This window comes from Chenopodium quinoa, unplaced genomic scaffold (assembly GCF_001683475.1).
Source record: "Chenopodium quinoa cultivar QQ74 unplaced genomic scaffold, ASM168347v1, whole genome shotgun sequence".
NCBI classification, from domain to species: domain Eukaryota; kingdom Viridiplantae; phylum Streptophyta; class Magnoliopsida; order Caryophyllales; family Amaranthaceae; genus Chenopodium; species Chenopodium quinoa.
Window position 1 is genome coordinate 1,858,517 of NW_018744718.1, and position 16,310 is coordinate 1,874,826.

The 16,310-nt window shown below is 35.1% G+C and overlaps 2 protein-coding genes across 2 annotated transcripts; one reads left to right on the forward strand and one right to left on the reverse strand.

Annotated features, from left to right (window-relative positions):
* The first annotated feature begins 8,352 nt into the window (after positions 1 to 8,352).
* Positions 8,353 to 9,873, forward strand: LOC110703316 (protein CDI-like). The gene is made up of 2 exons (XM_021881100.1): positions 8,353 to 8,652; positions 8,774 to 9,873. The coding sequence occupies exon 2, from the start codon at positions 8,799 to 8,801 to the stop codon at positions 9,600 to 9,602; it is 804 nt and encodes a 267-aa protein (XP_021736792.1). The 5' UTR covers positions 8,353 to 8,652; positions 8,774 to 8,798; the 3' UTR covers positions 9,603 to 9,873.
* Positions 9,874 to 13,606: 3,733 nt separating this feature from the next.
* LOC110703317 (auxin-responsive protein IAA1-like) lies at positions 13,607 to 15,699 on the reverse strand. The gene is made up of 4 exons (XM_021881101.1): positions 15,338 to 15,699; positions 14,822 to 15,003; positions 14,599 to 14,710; positions 13,607 to 14,286 (listed from the first exon to the last, which is right to left on the reverse strand). Exons 1-4 carry the CDS (start codon positions 15,565 to 15,567, stop codon positions 14,196 to 14,198), a joined length of 615 nt encoding a protein of 204 aa, XP_021736793.1. The 5' UTR covers positions 15,568 to 15,699; the 3' UTR covers positions 13,607 to 14,195.
* Positions 15,700 to 16,310: the final 611 nt, after the last annotated feature.

Sequence of the window (16,310 nt, forward strand, 5' to 3'; positions counted from 1 at the left end):
AGAGGAGAGGAAAGATAGAAAACTAAAATAAAATAAAATTGTATTTGGCCGTACGGTGCGGCTAGCCACACATAAAACTCTGTAGAATATCCCTACCTTATAAAAAGTGGGAAGTTGTTCTTATGAATAGTGCACGGACCTTTTTGCCCTTCAAAATGTTTATTTACCTTCTTACCCCTTTATAATCCCTACCCATTAATGAGTTTTGCACTTTAATTTCTATCTCCTCAATCTTTATTCACCATCCCTGAGTAGAAGAAAACCCAGAGAAGATGAAGCACAATAGCTCAATGGAGGCTATATTTTTAATTTATTGCACAACATTTTACGTTATCAATCTGTCATAGGAAGATTAAAATAGTACTCCGTACTTAAAAATAATTTGCAATAATTATTCCCATAAACAATAATTGTAACTCAAGAATTGCTAGAGTTTATAACTTTTTTTTTTTAGGAAACTGATAGTTCTTTTATAATTCCAACAATTTATATACTTGGCTTTCCTATTTCTCCTTCATCTTAATGTCTCCTTCACCTTTAAAAAAAAGGTTAGTATTGTTCAATGCATTATTTCACAGGGCGACTAGCAAAAATTTGAAGTAATAGCTACCACCTTGGCAACCAAGCTAATGTACGTTTAGATTGCATTAACAACATCCCTAAGACCCTAACTAGACTTCGGGTTCTAAAGTGGGCTATCAAAGTCATTTCCTTTTCCTAGACTCTACTAGAACAACTTAGCTACAACATGAATAAGTACATAGTGTTTCTTCATACAAGAACACTGCCACATACAACATATTATGCTCAATGTTTGGTTGTAATTGTTGCTTTTGAACCTTTTGTTTGTAACATTTTCAAGGTTATGGTTTAAGAATATTATGCGTTAGGTTAGATGCTTTAATTGTTCCAATAAACCTTAAAACTATGACCTAAATTCGTAAGGATTTATTAAAAAAAAATCACTTATTTTATACACATAATGTAAAATAGTAATCGTCCACAACTAAAGTAATCGTTGTTCCACCCAAACACTGCCAAGTTTTAGCTACACTTGTGATAATTACGTACACATGTGATAAATGGATATTGCCATTCCCAAACACAAGCTGAGAAAAAGCTAACTCGAAATGGCTTGCCATTCCGCGCGCAGCGCGCGCGTTGGCTGTCCTAGTAATTTTAAAAATTAGATATATTAAAATAAATGAAAATTAGGTGAACATAACATAATTTAATAGGCTTACTCCATTATTTTTGGTGAAGAAGCCCGGACAAGTGTCGGCTGTTTATGCTATCACATTTTTAATGTCAAATCCATGACCAATAATTAATTAAGAAAGATCAATAGGTGCTACATCAGACGCCTTCACTTTCACCTTTGTCATCACCTCCCCACCATACGAGATACGACATCCATAGTATTGTACTAATTCAAACGTGAAACATTGTTGCCATTAATTTCTTCATGAATGGCCAAATGATCGAAGACAATAATTCATACTGTTACTATTTGAGTTATTGTTCTCCGTCAAAATTCTCACATACAAGTAAAATAACTAGAAGGCAAGTAGGCAACTCCGATTAATCTATACTACAAGAGGTCAAGAGTAAAATAACAAGTAGAAGGTAACTCCGATTAATCTATACTACGGATAACTAATACTCTCTCCGTTTTTAAATACTTGCTCCATTTTTCCATGCGCGGAGTTTTAGGAGAAATTGGAGAATATAATAAAATATGGAGGTAGTGGGGTAGTTGAGAAAATAAAAAATTGTAAAAAGCAAAAGTAGTGGAAAAATAGGAGGAGAGAGAGTATTATATTGGGTTCACTAAGTGTGAGAAATGAATTAAATATTGTAAAAGCTTTCCATAAAAGGAAGGAAAAATTCATGGGAATAATCCCACCTTTAGGCCATTCGTTTTTAATAATCCCACCTTTGGATTATTTTTTAATAATCCGACCTTTACCTCCCATTCTTTTCTATTGGTCCCAACCGGTCATGTAACCTGTTATAACAGGTTACATGACACGTGACAGCCTGTCATTGGTCCAAAAAAAGTTTAAAAAAAAAAAAATTAAGAAACAAAAAAAAAAAAAAAAAAACTGCTCCACTTTCAGCCACCCAGATCGAGCCAATTACCACCAATTAGATGCAACAACCGCAGGCTGCAGCCCCTTAATCTCCTCACCACCGATCGGTAGCCACAAACCAACCACCATCATCACTACTCCCCTGCCGCACCTACCAGCCCAAACTGCCCAGCAACCACCTGACCACCACCTTTAAACACCCCTCGCAACCACCTGCATAATCAATCAAAAGCAAAGCAGCCACCTGCCACACATCGAACCACCTACTTCCCCTCCTTGTCCTTCGTAACCACCATCCCCAACCACCCCGAAATCAACCCCCTCCCTCCCCCTCCTCTTCCTTATCCCTGAAACCCCCTTCTCTAGCCTCGAAACCCAATCCCGTCCCCTCCCCTTCTCTAGCTTCAACACCAACACCACCTCTTTTGGGGTTTTCGGGGCTTGGGAAATGGAGAGGGTAGGGTTTCGGTGCTTGGGAAGATGAGAGGGGCGGTTTTCAGGCCATTCCGGTGGTGGGTTAGGTGGGTAGGGCTAGTTCGTGGGTAGGGCAGCCGAATTGCAGCAGGGGATTGGTGTTCGGAAAAGGGAGGAGTAAGTGAACGGAGTGCAGGGAAGGGTGGTCGGAATGAGGAAAGGGTGCGGTGAAGGGGGTTGAGCGGCGCCAGCGTTGGCTGGTGGGGTGGTTTTGGGGTTTGGGTCTGGTGGTTCTAGAGTTTGGGTTTGGGTGGTGGTAGGGATGGTGGTGGCTGAATTGGGTTTGGGTTTGGTTTTTTTTTTTTTATTACCAATTAAGTAACGACACGTGTAAATTAATAAAAAAAAAAAATTACCTCCTCAACCGGTTTCAGGTAAAATAGGACCAATAAAAAAGAATAGGGGGTAAAGGTCGGGTTATTGAAAAATAATTCAAAAGTGGGATTATTAAAAACGAATGACCCAAAGGTGGGATTATTCCCATGAATTTTTCCTAAAAGGAAATGGAGTAAGTATTTAAAAACGGCCGGAAAAGGAAAGTGGAGCAAAGTATTTAAAAACGGAGGGAGTAGCAATATATATACTGTACTTGTTTTTTGTTTATCACACGTAGAATACAATTCGTGACGTTTTATATTCCCTCCGTCACATAATACGGAGTATAGTTCTTGTTTGTGTTTTTTCACGGTATTTAAGAAATAAGGGGAGAAAGTGGATGAAGTAAATTAATAAAAGTAAAAAGTACAATCATAGACAAAAGTGAGAAAGAGAAAGTGGAAAAGGTACAAAACATGTGCAAAATTCAAGGATAAATTAGAAAGTACAATGAATAAAATTTAAAAAAAAAGTGAGGGTATAATGAACTTTACATACTATTCAAAAATAGAATCAGGAAGAACATTTTGGATCTCTAAAATAGGAGAACATAGACTATGTTATGGGACAAGAAATCTTATAATTGTTAGGAGAGGACATGGGAAAACATGAGTGCAACTAGGCGCATAACTTCTATGTGTTTACAAAACATATACGAGGGCAAAATTATAAATTTGACAAGCTTTTGGAAAGTTCACTCTACAGTGGTACATTATAATGTATCATTATGCATGTATAATGTACTATTAAATATAAGTTGTCTAAATAGTACTTTTCGTGTGTTATTATGCTTGTAGTGGTACTTTTTACCATCATATATGTTAAATATTTTCCCCCAAAATATTTACCACCTATTACCTATTATACATATAATGGTACATTTTTCATCCTACATGTTTGCTAAACCTATAGGAGCTATGCGCTAAGGGTTAATCGGGAATATATAATACAACATACCAGAAAGAAATTATGATCGAGTAGTTGAATAAGGAATAGGAAAAATTGCTCTAAATAATCCGACCTTTGCCTCATCCGCTCAAAATAATCCCACCTATTGATTATTTTTTAATAATCCGACCTTTATACCTCTTCCGCTTTAAATGATCCCAACCGGCACCTAACTTGTTATTACAAGTTATTAGACACGTGTCAATATAGGATTGGTCAAAAAATAAAAAAAATTTAAAAATAATAATAAAAAAAAAATTAATGAGAAAAAAAAAATCAAAAAAATCCCAAAACCAGAATCCGGCAGCCCCAGCAACCGGCTTTCTGTCCACCATCTCCTTCCCTTCCCCGAATCTAACCACCAAATCCTTTCCCCTTCCCGATTCCGGCCACTCCTTCCAACTTTTCGGCCGGCCACAACCCGACTCCAGCAACAACCAAATAGCGGCGCTACTGCTACTCCTTCGCAAACGCGCTGCCAGGCCACAAACCCACAACATCACAACTACTCTCCCCGCATCAAACACCAAACGAACCCACCACCTTCGCCGACCTCCCCCATCCCCCGATTCTACCCATCCAACCTCCCCCGTCCCTCGATTCCCCGACGTTGAATTCCCCTACTTGATTCATCTCGTTTTCTGAGATTTATTGATCTAGTTTGGTGGGTTTTCAAATGGTTGAGTTTATTGGTTAATGGGATTGGGTTGGCTGGGTGGGTGAGTGGGATTCCGGTCAGCGTGATCTCCGTGCCGGTGGTTTCAGGTTAAGGGGGATGGTGGTTGTAGGGTTTGGGTGGTGGTGGGGATGGTGGTGGCTTAGGTGGTGGTGTTTTTTTTTTTACTACATTTTTGTTTTTGTTTTTTTTTTAAAAAAAAATTTTGACCAATCAAGTAGCTACACTTGTCAATTAAACTTAAAAAAATAAAAATTACCTACTCAACCGGTCCCTGGTAAAATGGGACCATTAAAAAAGATGAGGGGGTAAAGGTGGGATTATTAAAAAATAATCCAAATGTGGGATTATTTTTAGCGGATGGGTCAAAAGTGAGATTATTTTGGACAATATTTTCTAAGGAATAAACCCTGTTATTACGATTAATCTAGCAATTGTAATCATAATTGATTAACCTAGGTACGAGGGACGGGCAGGATAAAGATAGAAGAAGAAAATGCTGATTTATTTTCTATGAAAATGGAGTGAAGAACATTTGATGTCATGAAGACATCCATGCAAAGATATATGGAGGGTGGGGGGGGGGAGAACCTGAAAATTTTGGGATTGAAAAAAATAGCTTAATTAAGAACAGATGCAATTGCAAGATAGTTAGAAAATAACATTTGGAATTTGGGAATAAAAACAATAGCTTAATAATTTAATAAAATTTTCACGAAGGAACTAGAGCGAGATTCGTTGTCTTTGGGCCTGTTCACATTTATTGAACTGAGTTGAATTGATCGGAGTTGAACTGAATTAAATTAAACTGAATTGAATTGATTGGAGCTGAATTGAACTGAACTGTATAAAGCTGAAATGAATATCTTATAAGAGAAGGAAATTAGGAGCTGAACTGAACTGAACTGATTAGAGATGAACTGAACTGAACTGAAATTAAGCTGAAGTGAATAGGCCCTTAGAGAACACGACATAGAAAAAACCCACCAAGTAAAAATAGGAAAAATATAAGGCCACTACATAGGAATTCTGTATTGTTTTTTATTACATAAAAAAATAATGTGTATAATGGGTTAGTGATTAAGGAGTAAATCCATGCAAAAACTTTTGCATGCCCCCGGTTTACAATAATTTTATTGTACATCGAACACTTTTGCGAAAAGTGACCCTTTTTCTTTATAAAAGTGACCATTTTTCTTTACAAAAGTGACCCTTTTTATTACAAAAGTGATCCATATTTTCACAAAAGTGACCCCTTTTTTTTTTTTACTAAAGTGACCTTTTTCACATAAGTGACCCTTTTTATTACAAAAGTAACCCATATTTTCACAAAAGTGTCCTTTTTTTTTTTTTACAAAAGTGATCTTTTTTCACAAAAGTGACCTTTTTTTATCACAAAAATAATTAAGCTACGTATGCAAATTGCAAAACAAAGTATCAAAATCTCACTGGTTTTTTTTTGTTTTTTTCAAAAGTAAACCAGACAAGTATTATTTTACTTTGATTCCAAAATTTTTGCTACTGCTTCCAATTACCATACAAGCATCGTCACCATCATTACCTTCGGAAGCAAGGAACGAAGAGCTTGATGCCGCGATCGAAGGAATGAACAGCCAAACACTCAACAATCGTCAGATCACTGTTAACGAGGCTCAAGCTCGCGACAGTGGTGGCTTTCGTAGTGGGTGAAAAATTAAATGAACATACATACCTTGAAATTAGCTGTAGAAGATGAATCATTGATCAAAACAGGAAAATTTTGTTACAAAATCAAGATATAATCGTAAAAAAAAAGAAGGAAATTGAAGAACAAAGAAGAAGTGCAGAGGAGAGAGAAGAAGTGCAGAGGAAAGAGATGAAGAGCAGGAAAAAAAATCAAATACAAACCCATAGAGAAAAAAATAGAATCTTGCGCATGTAAACTTTCACACGCCATCGCCATTCATTAAGTTATTGTAAACCCGCTTTTTTTAAACTTTTGTGAAATCCATGTTACTCAATTTGAGTAACAGTAACAAAAATATGGTACTCAAGGGGTATCCTTGTCTTTTTATATCTATCCCAACTTTCTTTCTCCTCATTCCTCTTCTACCCAACCATCGTAGTCACCGCCATCATCACAACCACACCATTATCACTTCGTCGCCGCTGGACTCGACCCATCATCACTTCGTCGTCGCTAAACTCGACCCATCTACGAACTCGATCTTTTATCGCCGCTAAACTCGACCCATTAGCGCCACTGAACTTGACCCATCATCAATTGAAGGAGCTTCAATGGAGGACATGGTCACCCCTTCCATTTTGGTTTGATCATGCCCTTAATTTCACCCTTCATTCATAGGGTTTTCGTTTTGTTCCGATGTGGATGGAGATCAGAGGAGGTGGGTGGAGATCGGGGGAGGTGGGGGAGATCGAGGAAGGTGGAGAAAGGACAAAGAAAATGGTGGTTAATTGTGAGAAAGGACGATGGTGGAGATCGGCTTGAGAAAGGGCGGAGATGGTGGAGATCGGTTGTGAGAAAGGACGATGGTGGAGATAAGCAGCTGTGAGAAAGGACGATGGCAGAGGCAGTGGCGGAGCCAGGATTTATAATTCGGGGGGACAAATTTTGGAGGTTAAAGTTTCGGCAAAAATCTCAAGAAAAAAATTGATCACCTAAATTGTTTAATATTTATTTGAAATCACATATGCCAATTATTTCTATATGGCAAAAGAGGAATAAAAAAGTTTTATTGTATATTAAGAAAATTATCCAACAAAAATGAATAAATTTATGTTTGTAAATCCCGTTATGTAATCACATAATTGATATATACGAATTAATTACCTTATCATAAAGTCAAATAATTATCGTTAGAACAAATTGATGGTAGATATGAAGGGTCTGGGTTTGAGTTACATTCGAAAAAATAAACTCAACTTTCTCAAATCAATCATATTATTACATATGTATTTCGTATGTATTAATAAAAGTTAAAACACAGTTACAAACAATTAATTAATAGTAATCTATTTATTAGAAATGTAAAAAAATAGAGTTTAAGCACATAATAAAATTAAAAATCCTAAAACAAGAAATAGGAAATGAAAAATAAAATTAAAAAGACTATTGAAAATTAGAGTAATCAAAAAACAAGTAGGGGAAAAAAAACAAAAAAGCTGAAAAATAGTAGAGTAGGGAATCGAACCTAAGACCAAGGCACAGCCTTACTAAGGACTCAACCACCAAACCATATTCAATATTGTGATATTTACTGTAAGTATATGATATTTATAGCCTTTTACTGTATAATCTTGATTTTTTTTTTTAAAAAAAAAAAACTTTTTTTTCGAAAATGGGGGGACAACTGTCCCCCCTTGTTCTAATGTGGCTCCGCCAATGGGCAGAGGAAAGATGGTGGTTGTGATGATGGTGGTGGCTGTGGTGATAGGAAGGAAGGAGGAAGAAGGAACAAGGTTGAGTCAGCAACAAAAATAATACAGTAAAATATTATCAAATTTACAATTAATTACAATTTGTGTTTGAATAAAAAAAAATTACAATTTGTGTCATTTGAGTAACAAATGCTGTTACTCAAAATGAGTAACGGTGATTCAGCTGTGATTAAATTCACTTTCCATATCAAATATTTCACATAAATCACCTTTAAAATGTTTTCTATGTTCATTCATGTTTAAATTAGTTCCGTTCAAATATTATCAAGTGAAAAAACACACTTTAAATAACACAGTCTCACATTCTATATTAGATCGAACGCATGTCACTCACACGCCAACACATAACTCACATACGCCATGAGACCCGTAACACACCTTGTTCGAGATCGACACGCGCCGATCAAACCACCCATCCGGAAGCAAACCGCGTATCATATCCCCAATAAAACGTCGGTAGTCCACTGATTATTAATCTTAATCAATCCCAAATCAAATTTAACTAATCTTCACACTCTGTTTTCCTCCTTTCACAGCTCACATTCTCCCCTGCTTTCAATCTTCACTCACTCTATTTATACCCCAAAAATATCTCTCCTCTCTTCATCTCTTCATTCCTTCAAGATCTGTCGGTGCTCCATTCTCCTGGTAATCCTCTCTTTCTCTCTCCTCCCCCATAAATCTAGCCCTTTTCTTGATTTTCCCATTTTAATTGATCCTACATTTCTCCCGCAATTTTCATTGATTTCCGGGTTTGTTCTTGTTTCAGATCAAAATCCCAGAAAAATTTACAAATGGGTTCGGCGGAAATGGATTCAATTTCAAACCCAATTGAGGTAATTTCTGATAAATCGAGCAATGGTACGAATAATGGAACCCTAATTCCGTTCAAGATCTTTGTTGGGTATGATCCAAAAGAAGATATTGCATATGAAGTTTGTAAGCATTCAATTCTTAAGCGTTCTTCAATTCCTGTTGAAGTTCATCCGATTAAACAATCTGAATTAAGGGAAATGGGGATTTATTGGAGAGAAAGGGGGAAATTAGAAAGTACTGAATTTTCATTTAGCAGATTCTTAACCCCTCATTTGGCTAATTTTGAGGGTTGGGCTATGTTTGTTGATTGTGATTTTCTATATCTTGCTGATATTAAGGAATTAGTTGATTTGATTGATGAAAAGTATGCAATTATGTGTGTTCAACATGATTATGCACCTAAAGAAACAACTAAAATGGATGGTGCTGTTCAAACTGTTTATCCTAGGAAAAATTGGTCATCAATGGTGTTGTATAATTGTGCACACCCAAAAAATAAGGTGTTAACCCCGGAAATTGTTAATACTCAAACCGGGGCATTCCTTCATAGGTTTCAATGGTTAGAGGATCATGAGATTGGGGATGTTCCATTTGTGTGGAATTTCCTTGTTGGTCATAATCAAGTTGTTGAGGGTAAACTCGAGACTAACCCTAAGGCCATACATTACACTCTCGGCGGGCCTTGGTTCGAGGCGTGGAAGGATTGTGAGTTTGGTGATTTGTGGTTGAAGGAATTGGAGGAGTATGAGAAGGAAAAGGTAGCAGAGAAGGTTGCTGCTTGAGTAGTAGGCTGAGATTTTTAGATTCTTTTGTTCAGCATTGTTTTGTAAGGTACTTATTATTACCTGTTTCGTTGAGTATTCATATTTGTTGATTGTAATTTTTCGACTATTGATGTTAATTCTTGGTAGTTATGTAGAGATTTAGAGCATGCTTTTTAATGATGTAATGTTCTTCACTATTCTTATTGTGAAGATGACAATGTAATACCATGTATTCAGAATTTCTGATATTAGTTTAGCAATAAAGCTTCTATAAATTTTATTTGTTTGATTTGCTATTAGTAGTATGATTCTAACTCCCTTTATTTTATGTTGATGGATCTTTGGTGTTAATGTCTTGGATGCGAGTATGTCTATGACTCTATGCTTTTGTACTATTTCTCGGTGTTGGTTCTGATTCCCTTGTGGTATGGTAGTTACACTTCATTGATGGTTACGGAGTTATGGACTATATCCTTCTATCTTGTTAATTTGCACAATCACTCATTGGCAATACTATTGAAATAGTTCTATATTCTAATAATAATGTACGAGGAGAATGAGGACTCTTGGTCTCTCTTATTCCATGCAGCAAGAGTGATGACTTTTCTTGATATATATGTTAGATAGCTCTAAAATAAACATGGGTGTGGCTGCGCTGCTGTGTACAGTAGGATCCGGTGCTCAGAGATGTGAGGAGAGGAATGCAGGAGTTTCAAGGTCAGGCGTTGTGGCCTGTCAGCATGTGGGAGGAGATTATCCTCTCTCGCTCCTCCCTCCTCCATATCTTGTGCACACTGCGGATGACAGGACACCTCCGTGCACAGGAGAGGATCCTCTCCCTTTGAACTATATGAAGAGACAGCTGCATAATTAATCCGTTTTTAAGTTTGATTGTGATGCTTCCAATATGTTTGGAGCTGAAGCAGCAAATTGATTATGATGCTCTAACTGATAAAGTTAAAAGAATAATGACTGAGTTCTCCAGTAACTATTCTTCAAAGTGCCTTTTAGGTACATTTTCTAAATCATATTCTGAAGTGTTCTGTCTCCTATATTACTCAATTTGGTATATTACCAAATTTGTAATAAAGGTGAAGTATTTGCTGAGTAATTTTCTGCAAAAGACATGCAGCTCTGTCAGAGTACAAGACTTTAAATTATCTACTTACATAGTAGCAATCAACTCGTGTCCTTAACACAATGACGTTCAGAATGAAGGATAGTTTAATTGGTTAGAGCTTTACTCCCGATCCTCATCAATTGCCTTGTGATTTCTATACACCAAAAACAAAAAAAAAAAAAAAAAAAAAAAAAGAGGCAGTGTTGATGCAATTTTCTTCATTGCAGTCTTCTAAAACTTGCAATTTACACACATGACCAAGATCAGGTTCTTTAACACAATGCGAATGGCATTATTATATATGTTACCTCTGTTTGAATTTTCAATATTCATGTTGATAATGTAGTTTGAACTAGTTACGTGACCACCAAAGGAATACTTATACTACAACGAGTACCTTGGGCAAAAGATAGTTATAGCAGTTCAGAAAAGGCAACAGACTACACAAAACATACATAGAACATAAAAAGTAATACACCAGCCGGTAGAAAACATGAGTTGCATCAGTGAGCAAAAGGATGCAAGGTACATAAGCCTGAGAACAAGAGCTATGAAGTATAGGCCACCGGGATCTCGGCCACGTAAGAGTCAAATATGCCATTCGGAGGGAAAAAAAAAAAGGAAACCCTCTCATCAGGTTGATTCTTTCCAATGGCAGCCAGCTCAGGCAACTGAATCTTCCTCTCACATGCAGTGAAGAGGCCTTCTCTAAACGCGGTAAGCTCAGCAGAGGTCAAATGATTGGATTGGATTGGATTCAGTTAATCAGAATGAGCTTGACTTAACGGTAATGTGGAAACTGGATTGCTATGCTATGCCTATTGAAGTTGTTTGTACTGTTACAATTCTTCAATTGGTAACAATTTTGAAATTTTGTGTTTGAAACTGGCATAATCCTTTCAATGTCATACTCGACTACTTGAGGCTCTTGCTATTACATTAGTGGCATCTTGCTTGCGAAGGCATTTTGTAATGCTGTAATTTTGTGAATTTGTGTTTGGAGATCGCGTTATTTAAACTCATTGCCTGCACATTGTATTTAGTTTGCTTCAATGTATGCACGCCACGACCGAAGATGAACAAACATGGACTGATTATTCAGAAAGCAGAATGGCGATTTAATCGAACAATAATATTTATGTTATCTTGTAACTTCAACTGACTATTGTGATTTTATGAACATCTGCAGAACTCTTTCATGAATACAAGCGTAAAATTTTCTGTCATTTATAGCAGTTCTTCCATTCCTCTAGCCAGAAATTTTAAAATAGTACTAGTACTCCGTAATATGTGTAGTACGGTAGAGAATTACTCCCTTCGCACCCTTATGTTTGCCCATCTAGGTAAAGTCACAAGTTTTATTTTTTTTGTTGGAAAGAGTTGTTAGGAGAGTAAAGTGGTGGAACTAGATAGTGTGAGAGTACAACCGTGGCCCCTGTGAATCATTTGTAGCATGCGGAAAATTCAAAGGTATAAATTAGAAGAAAAATGGTACAAGTATCAAAGGACGGATTTATTGGTTGAGTTTTGTTTCATATTAGTAGTAACGATTAGATTTTCTTTACTCACACTTTATATTAAATCATTGCAAATAATACGGATTCAAATCTTTGTATTGTGTAATGCACATGTTCATCCATCTTGATTGGACTAGCCCAGTGAATATGGTTTGCAATCATCTTCAAATCCACTTCGGTAGTTGGGCCAAGTCTTTTGCCTTTGAGCTCAAGTTACTAGAAAGTTGTACTGCTTGTATCATCATGAAAGTCATGACATGCAAAACCAAGAAAACAAGGTAGTACTAGAAAGTTGGATTAACTATATAATCTATCTTCTTAAACACAACTATTTTGTTAAAAATCCATTTGTTTCATCAACATAAAATATAAGAAATATATCTAAATTTAACATTCAAATAAATCAAATTCAGATTTTTTTTTTTTTAAAAAAAAACAGATAAAATAGTCTTTGCCAAAATAAGTTAACTAAACATAACTAACATCAATGTATCCTCGTTCAAAAAAACACTAATATATCCATGTTGCTTGTTCACCTTTGTAACTCATTATCTATTCTAATATTTAGCAATTATTGATATTTTTTTTACATGTCATATTCAAATTTTATGGTTACTCTAGATACTTGGCCTTAAAAAGTATTATAAATTTTTTTTTGCATATATTTTCATTACAAATGAAAAAGATATCATTTCTGAATTCACTATTTAGAATTTGAAAAAGAATGTCTATACGGTATTTTAATAAAGTATATTAGCAAAATTTAAGAGCAATATGACACATACAATAATACAAATATAATTTACCAAAAAACAATACTCATATTGCATGGTATAACAAATACCACCTCCGCTCCTCCATCTGATAACATAGTGCCTATCTTTAATTTCATGTGTTAACAACTTTAAAATCTTAAACAAACAGCACTATCATGATATCTTTAACAACTTTAAAAGTTTTTTTAATATGTACCTGTAATTAAAGATATTGGTAGTAAAAGGCGATAAGTCTTAAAATAAAGTACCTCATGAAGACTATGCAAAATGAAATACTATACTATATTTTGGGACAGGGCGAGGTAGTAACATTTAGGCTTTGTTTGACAATACAGTTTAGGCACCCACCGTATTGAAGATTAAAGACACTTTAACTAAACTTTTAGGTGATAAAAATAACTTAAATTATGTTAATTTGATAAGGTGCTGAATTTTTATTTTTTATTTTTTAATATAAATATACATAAATCTTTTCTAATCTGAATCATCTGATTTTTATTCAAAAAAGTTTTTTAATGAAGGAATTTTTACTAAACATTTGTAATCAACTAGCCCAACTAGCAAAATTAAGGTAATAAGCAACTTATTATATGAAACAAATGAAAACGATTAGATCCAACTGCAAAGGTATCAAGGATATATAGTATTTGATGTAAATTAATTTGTACATAATATCGACAACAATTATATTATAAGTCATAATGATCATCTAATACAATTAAAAAAAAATCTTTTAAAGTTAAGATAAACAAACAAAAGTAACAAAAAACAAGGAACATTAAACCCGTTGTGGGTGTACTGATCTCAACTACTTGTATAGTTCACTTCAACTTCCTTTTTTTAAGGTAAGAAAGTGAGCTCCTAATAACTATATTTTATCTTAAGCTACTAAACTTTAATTAATCACCAAGTTTCACATGCCCAATCCCAAAATTAGAAGCATAGTGACATAATCCATAGCACTTGGACAACCTTCCTCTTGTTCCAAGTATGTGTACCAAATAATTTTAAAATCCAAAAACACGATAACCCCTTCGTCCCAAAATGATCTTCACACTTGGGATTGACACTACACGTTCGATTTGAGCAAAGCACTTGTTGTGTAGATCGATTGTGTTTCTTGTTCAATTCCCGTCCCACAAGATTTCACTCAATGAGATCTCGTTTGATTGAAATTAGCTTAGCTTTTTTTGTTGAGTTAGTCGGTCTTAGAGGGTGTTCTCGGCCCTAGTCCAACAGCTTCCGAACTATTCATTAGACGAATTCTTTTGCATGATTCAACGAACATACTGTTCAAACCACAACAACAAAAAAATATAATTAATATCAATTATTAAATATATAATAAAGCTAAAAATACATTTTAAATTAAGGAATTATTATATCGATCTTGCTAACGAGCGCCCTGGGGCGTTAGATAAGGATAAATTATATTGGTTGAAATGGTATTAAGTTAGGAATTCATGACAAAATCACGCGTCGTTCGGTGTAATTAATATTAATTTTATTCTAATATTTGCACTTTAATTCTCTTATCTAACGCCCCGGGAGCGCTCATTAACTTTTGCCTTATTCGATATTTAATTTTAATTTATACTTACTTCCAAGGAACATCTCCAACCATCATCCAATCACCATCCTTGTCCTCATAAGTTGGTACATAATCAGATCCATTGACAGGGTCCATTAATTTTCCATCATTAAAGAAATTTCCTGCAAAAATAAATATTTATACAAAACATTAATTAACAACCATACCTTATTAAAAACTTAATTAATTAAATTTAAAGGAAATAATTAATAATTATGATAAAGATTACTTACGTATGGTGAAGGAAGAAAACATGTCTTCCAAAGCTTTTAAAAGTTGTTGGTAAGAATTGTATAATTCAAGATCAACTTTTCTTAGATAAGGAGCTCCATCAACGGCTACTTTTACATATTTGTAACTTTTCATTACATTCTTCCTACTTGCTCTCACTGGTGGCCATCCTACCAATTGTGTCCTGCCACGTCATAAATTGCCGAAATTAGTGGAAAAACTAATACAAGTACATAAAATACATGGAAACATTGTTTTAAGTCATAACTTCATTAACTTGTTACATACGGAGTAAAATTTAAAATATGACATAGTCCTTGTAAGACGACCTAGTCAAGTTATCAGGATTTAGAATGATTAAGGGTTTATATATATATTTTCTCATTTGTTGACTAGACGGTTTAGTAAAGGAAGATAAATATTATACTAATGTGACGATATCTTTGTAAAAATTTGCTATGATGAAAACATTCTCCTAGTGAAACTAATAAAACTAAAACAAAAAAACGAGTTCTTACTTGGAAGGAGCAGGTTTAGGGGCACTAGATTGCTCCATCTGATCATAATCACCGTTTTTAGCGGTTTTATTTCCATTTGATTCATCACGACCAAGGTTCAAATCTATAGTATCCGAAAATCGCCTTTTTAACACTGATTTCTCCTCTATATTTGATACCTTTTCGCCTGGTAATCTAAGAGATAACTCGGTTTCCTTGAAATTCATTGTTGAAATATCTTGATGTACCATCTCAAAGAAAAATTACAATTTCTTGCTTGAAAGTTTAGTTTCTTTCTATATAATTGATTGGTTTTTTTGAGGAGGAAAAGTTTGGCAAAGTGAATGAAAGTTATGAAAGCACTTGTACATATGAAGGTGTATATATACACAAGAGCTAAAGGGTTGGTTATACTTATACTACTAGTTGGATTAATTAATTAGCAAGAATATTGAATGATCTGACCATTATATGTTTGCCACGTGTCTAAAGATGTACGGTTGTGATCTGTCCAAGTAGTAGACAATGTATGATTGCTCAAAGCGTGTGTTTCTTATTATTTGTAGGTTGGACGTTTACCCCACAGCCTCTTCCTACCTCATTCTTGCCCATAATTTTCGGTGCTACCTCTAAATTTGTAGTTTGTACAACTTTAACGCTTTGTTTGGATAGCAAAAAAGGAAGGAAAAGAAGGGGAGGGAAAATGGAGGAAGGGAAGGGAAAAGAAAGGGAGGGGGAGGTGAGCTTCATTTTCCCTCCAAATCTCTCCAATTTTGGAGAGATTATGGTTATTATAGAGAAAGGGAAAATAGATCCCTCCCTCTCATTCCCCTTCCTTCCCCCAATCTTTTACCCAAACAAGATATTTTGTTCCCCTCCATTTCTCTTCTCTTCCTTTCCTTCCATTTCGTCCTATCCAAACAAAGTGTAAATGTATTTAACTTTTTAAGGACTATTCAAAAAGATAAATGAGAATTTATTCAAAAGATTTTCA

Bases quoted from the DNA above. Each gene is read 5' to 3' on its own strand.
- LOC110703317 (XM_021881101.1), bottom strand. From the start codon at position 15,567: ATGGTACATCAAGATATTTCAACAATGAATTTCAAGGAAACCGAGTTA. The intron at 15,004-15,337 runs GTAAGAACTCGT...ATGACGTGGCAG, and splicing joins CCTAAACCTGCTCCTTCCAA to GACACAATTGGTAGGATGGC. The intron at 14,711-14,821 runs GTAAGTAATCTT...TTATTTTTGCAG, and splicing joins GTTTTCTTCCTTCACCATAC to GAAATTTCTTTAATGATGGA.
- LOC110703316 (XM_021881100.1), top strand. From the start codon at position 8,799: ATGGGTTCGGCGGAAATGGATTCAATTTCAAACCCAATTGAGGTAATT.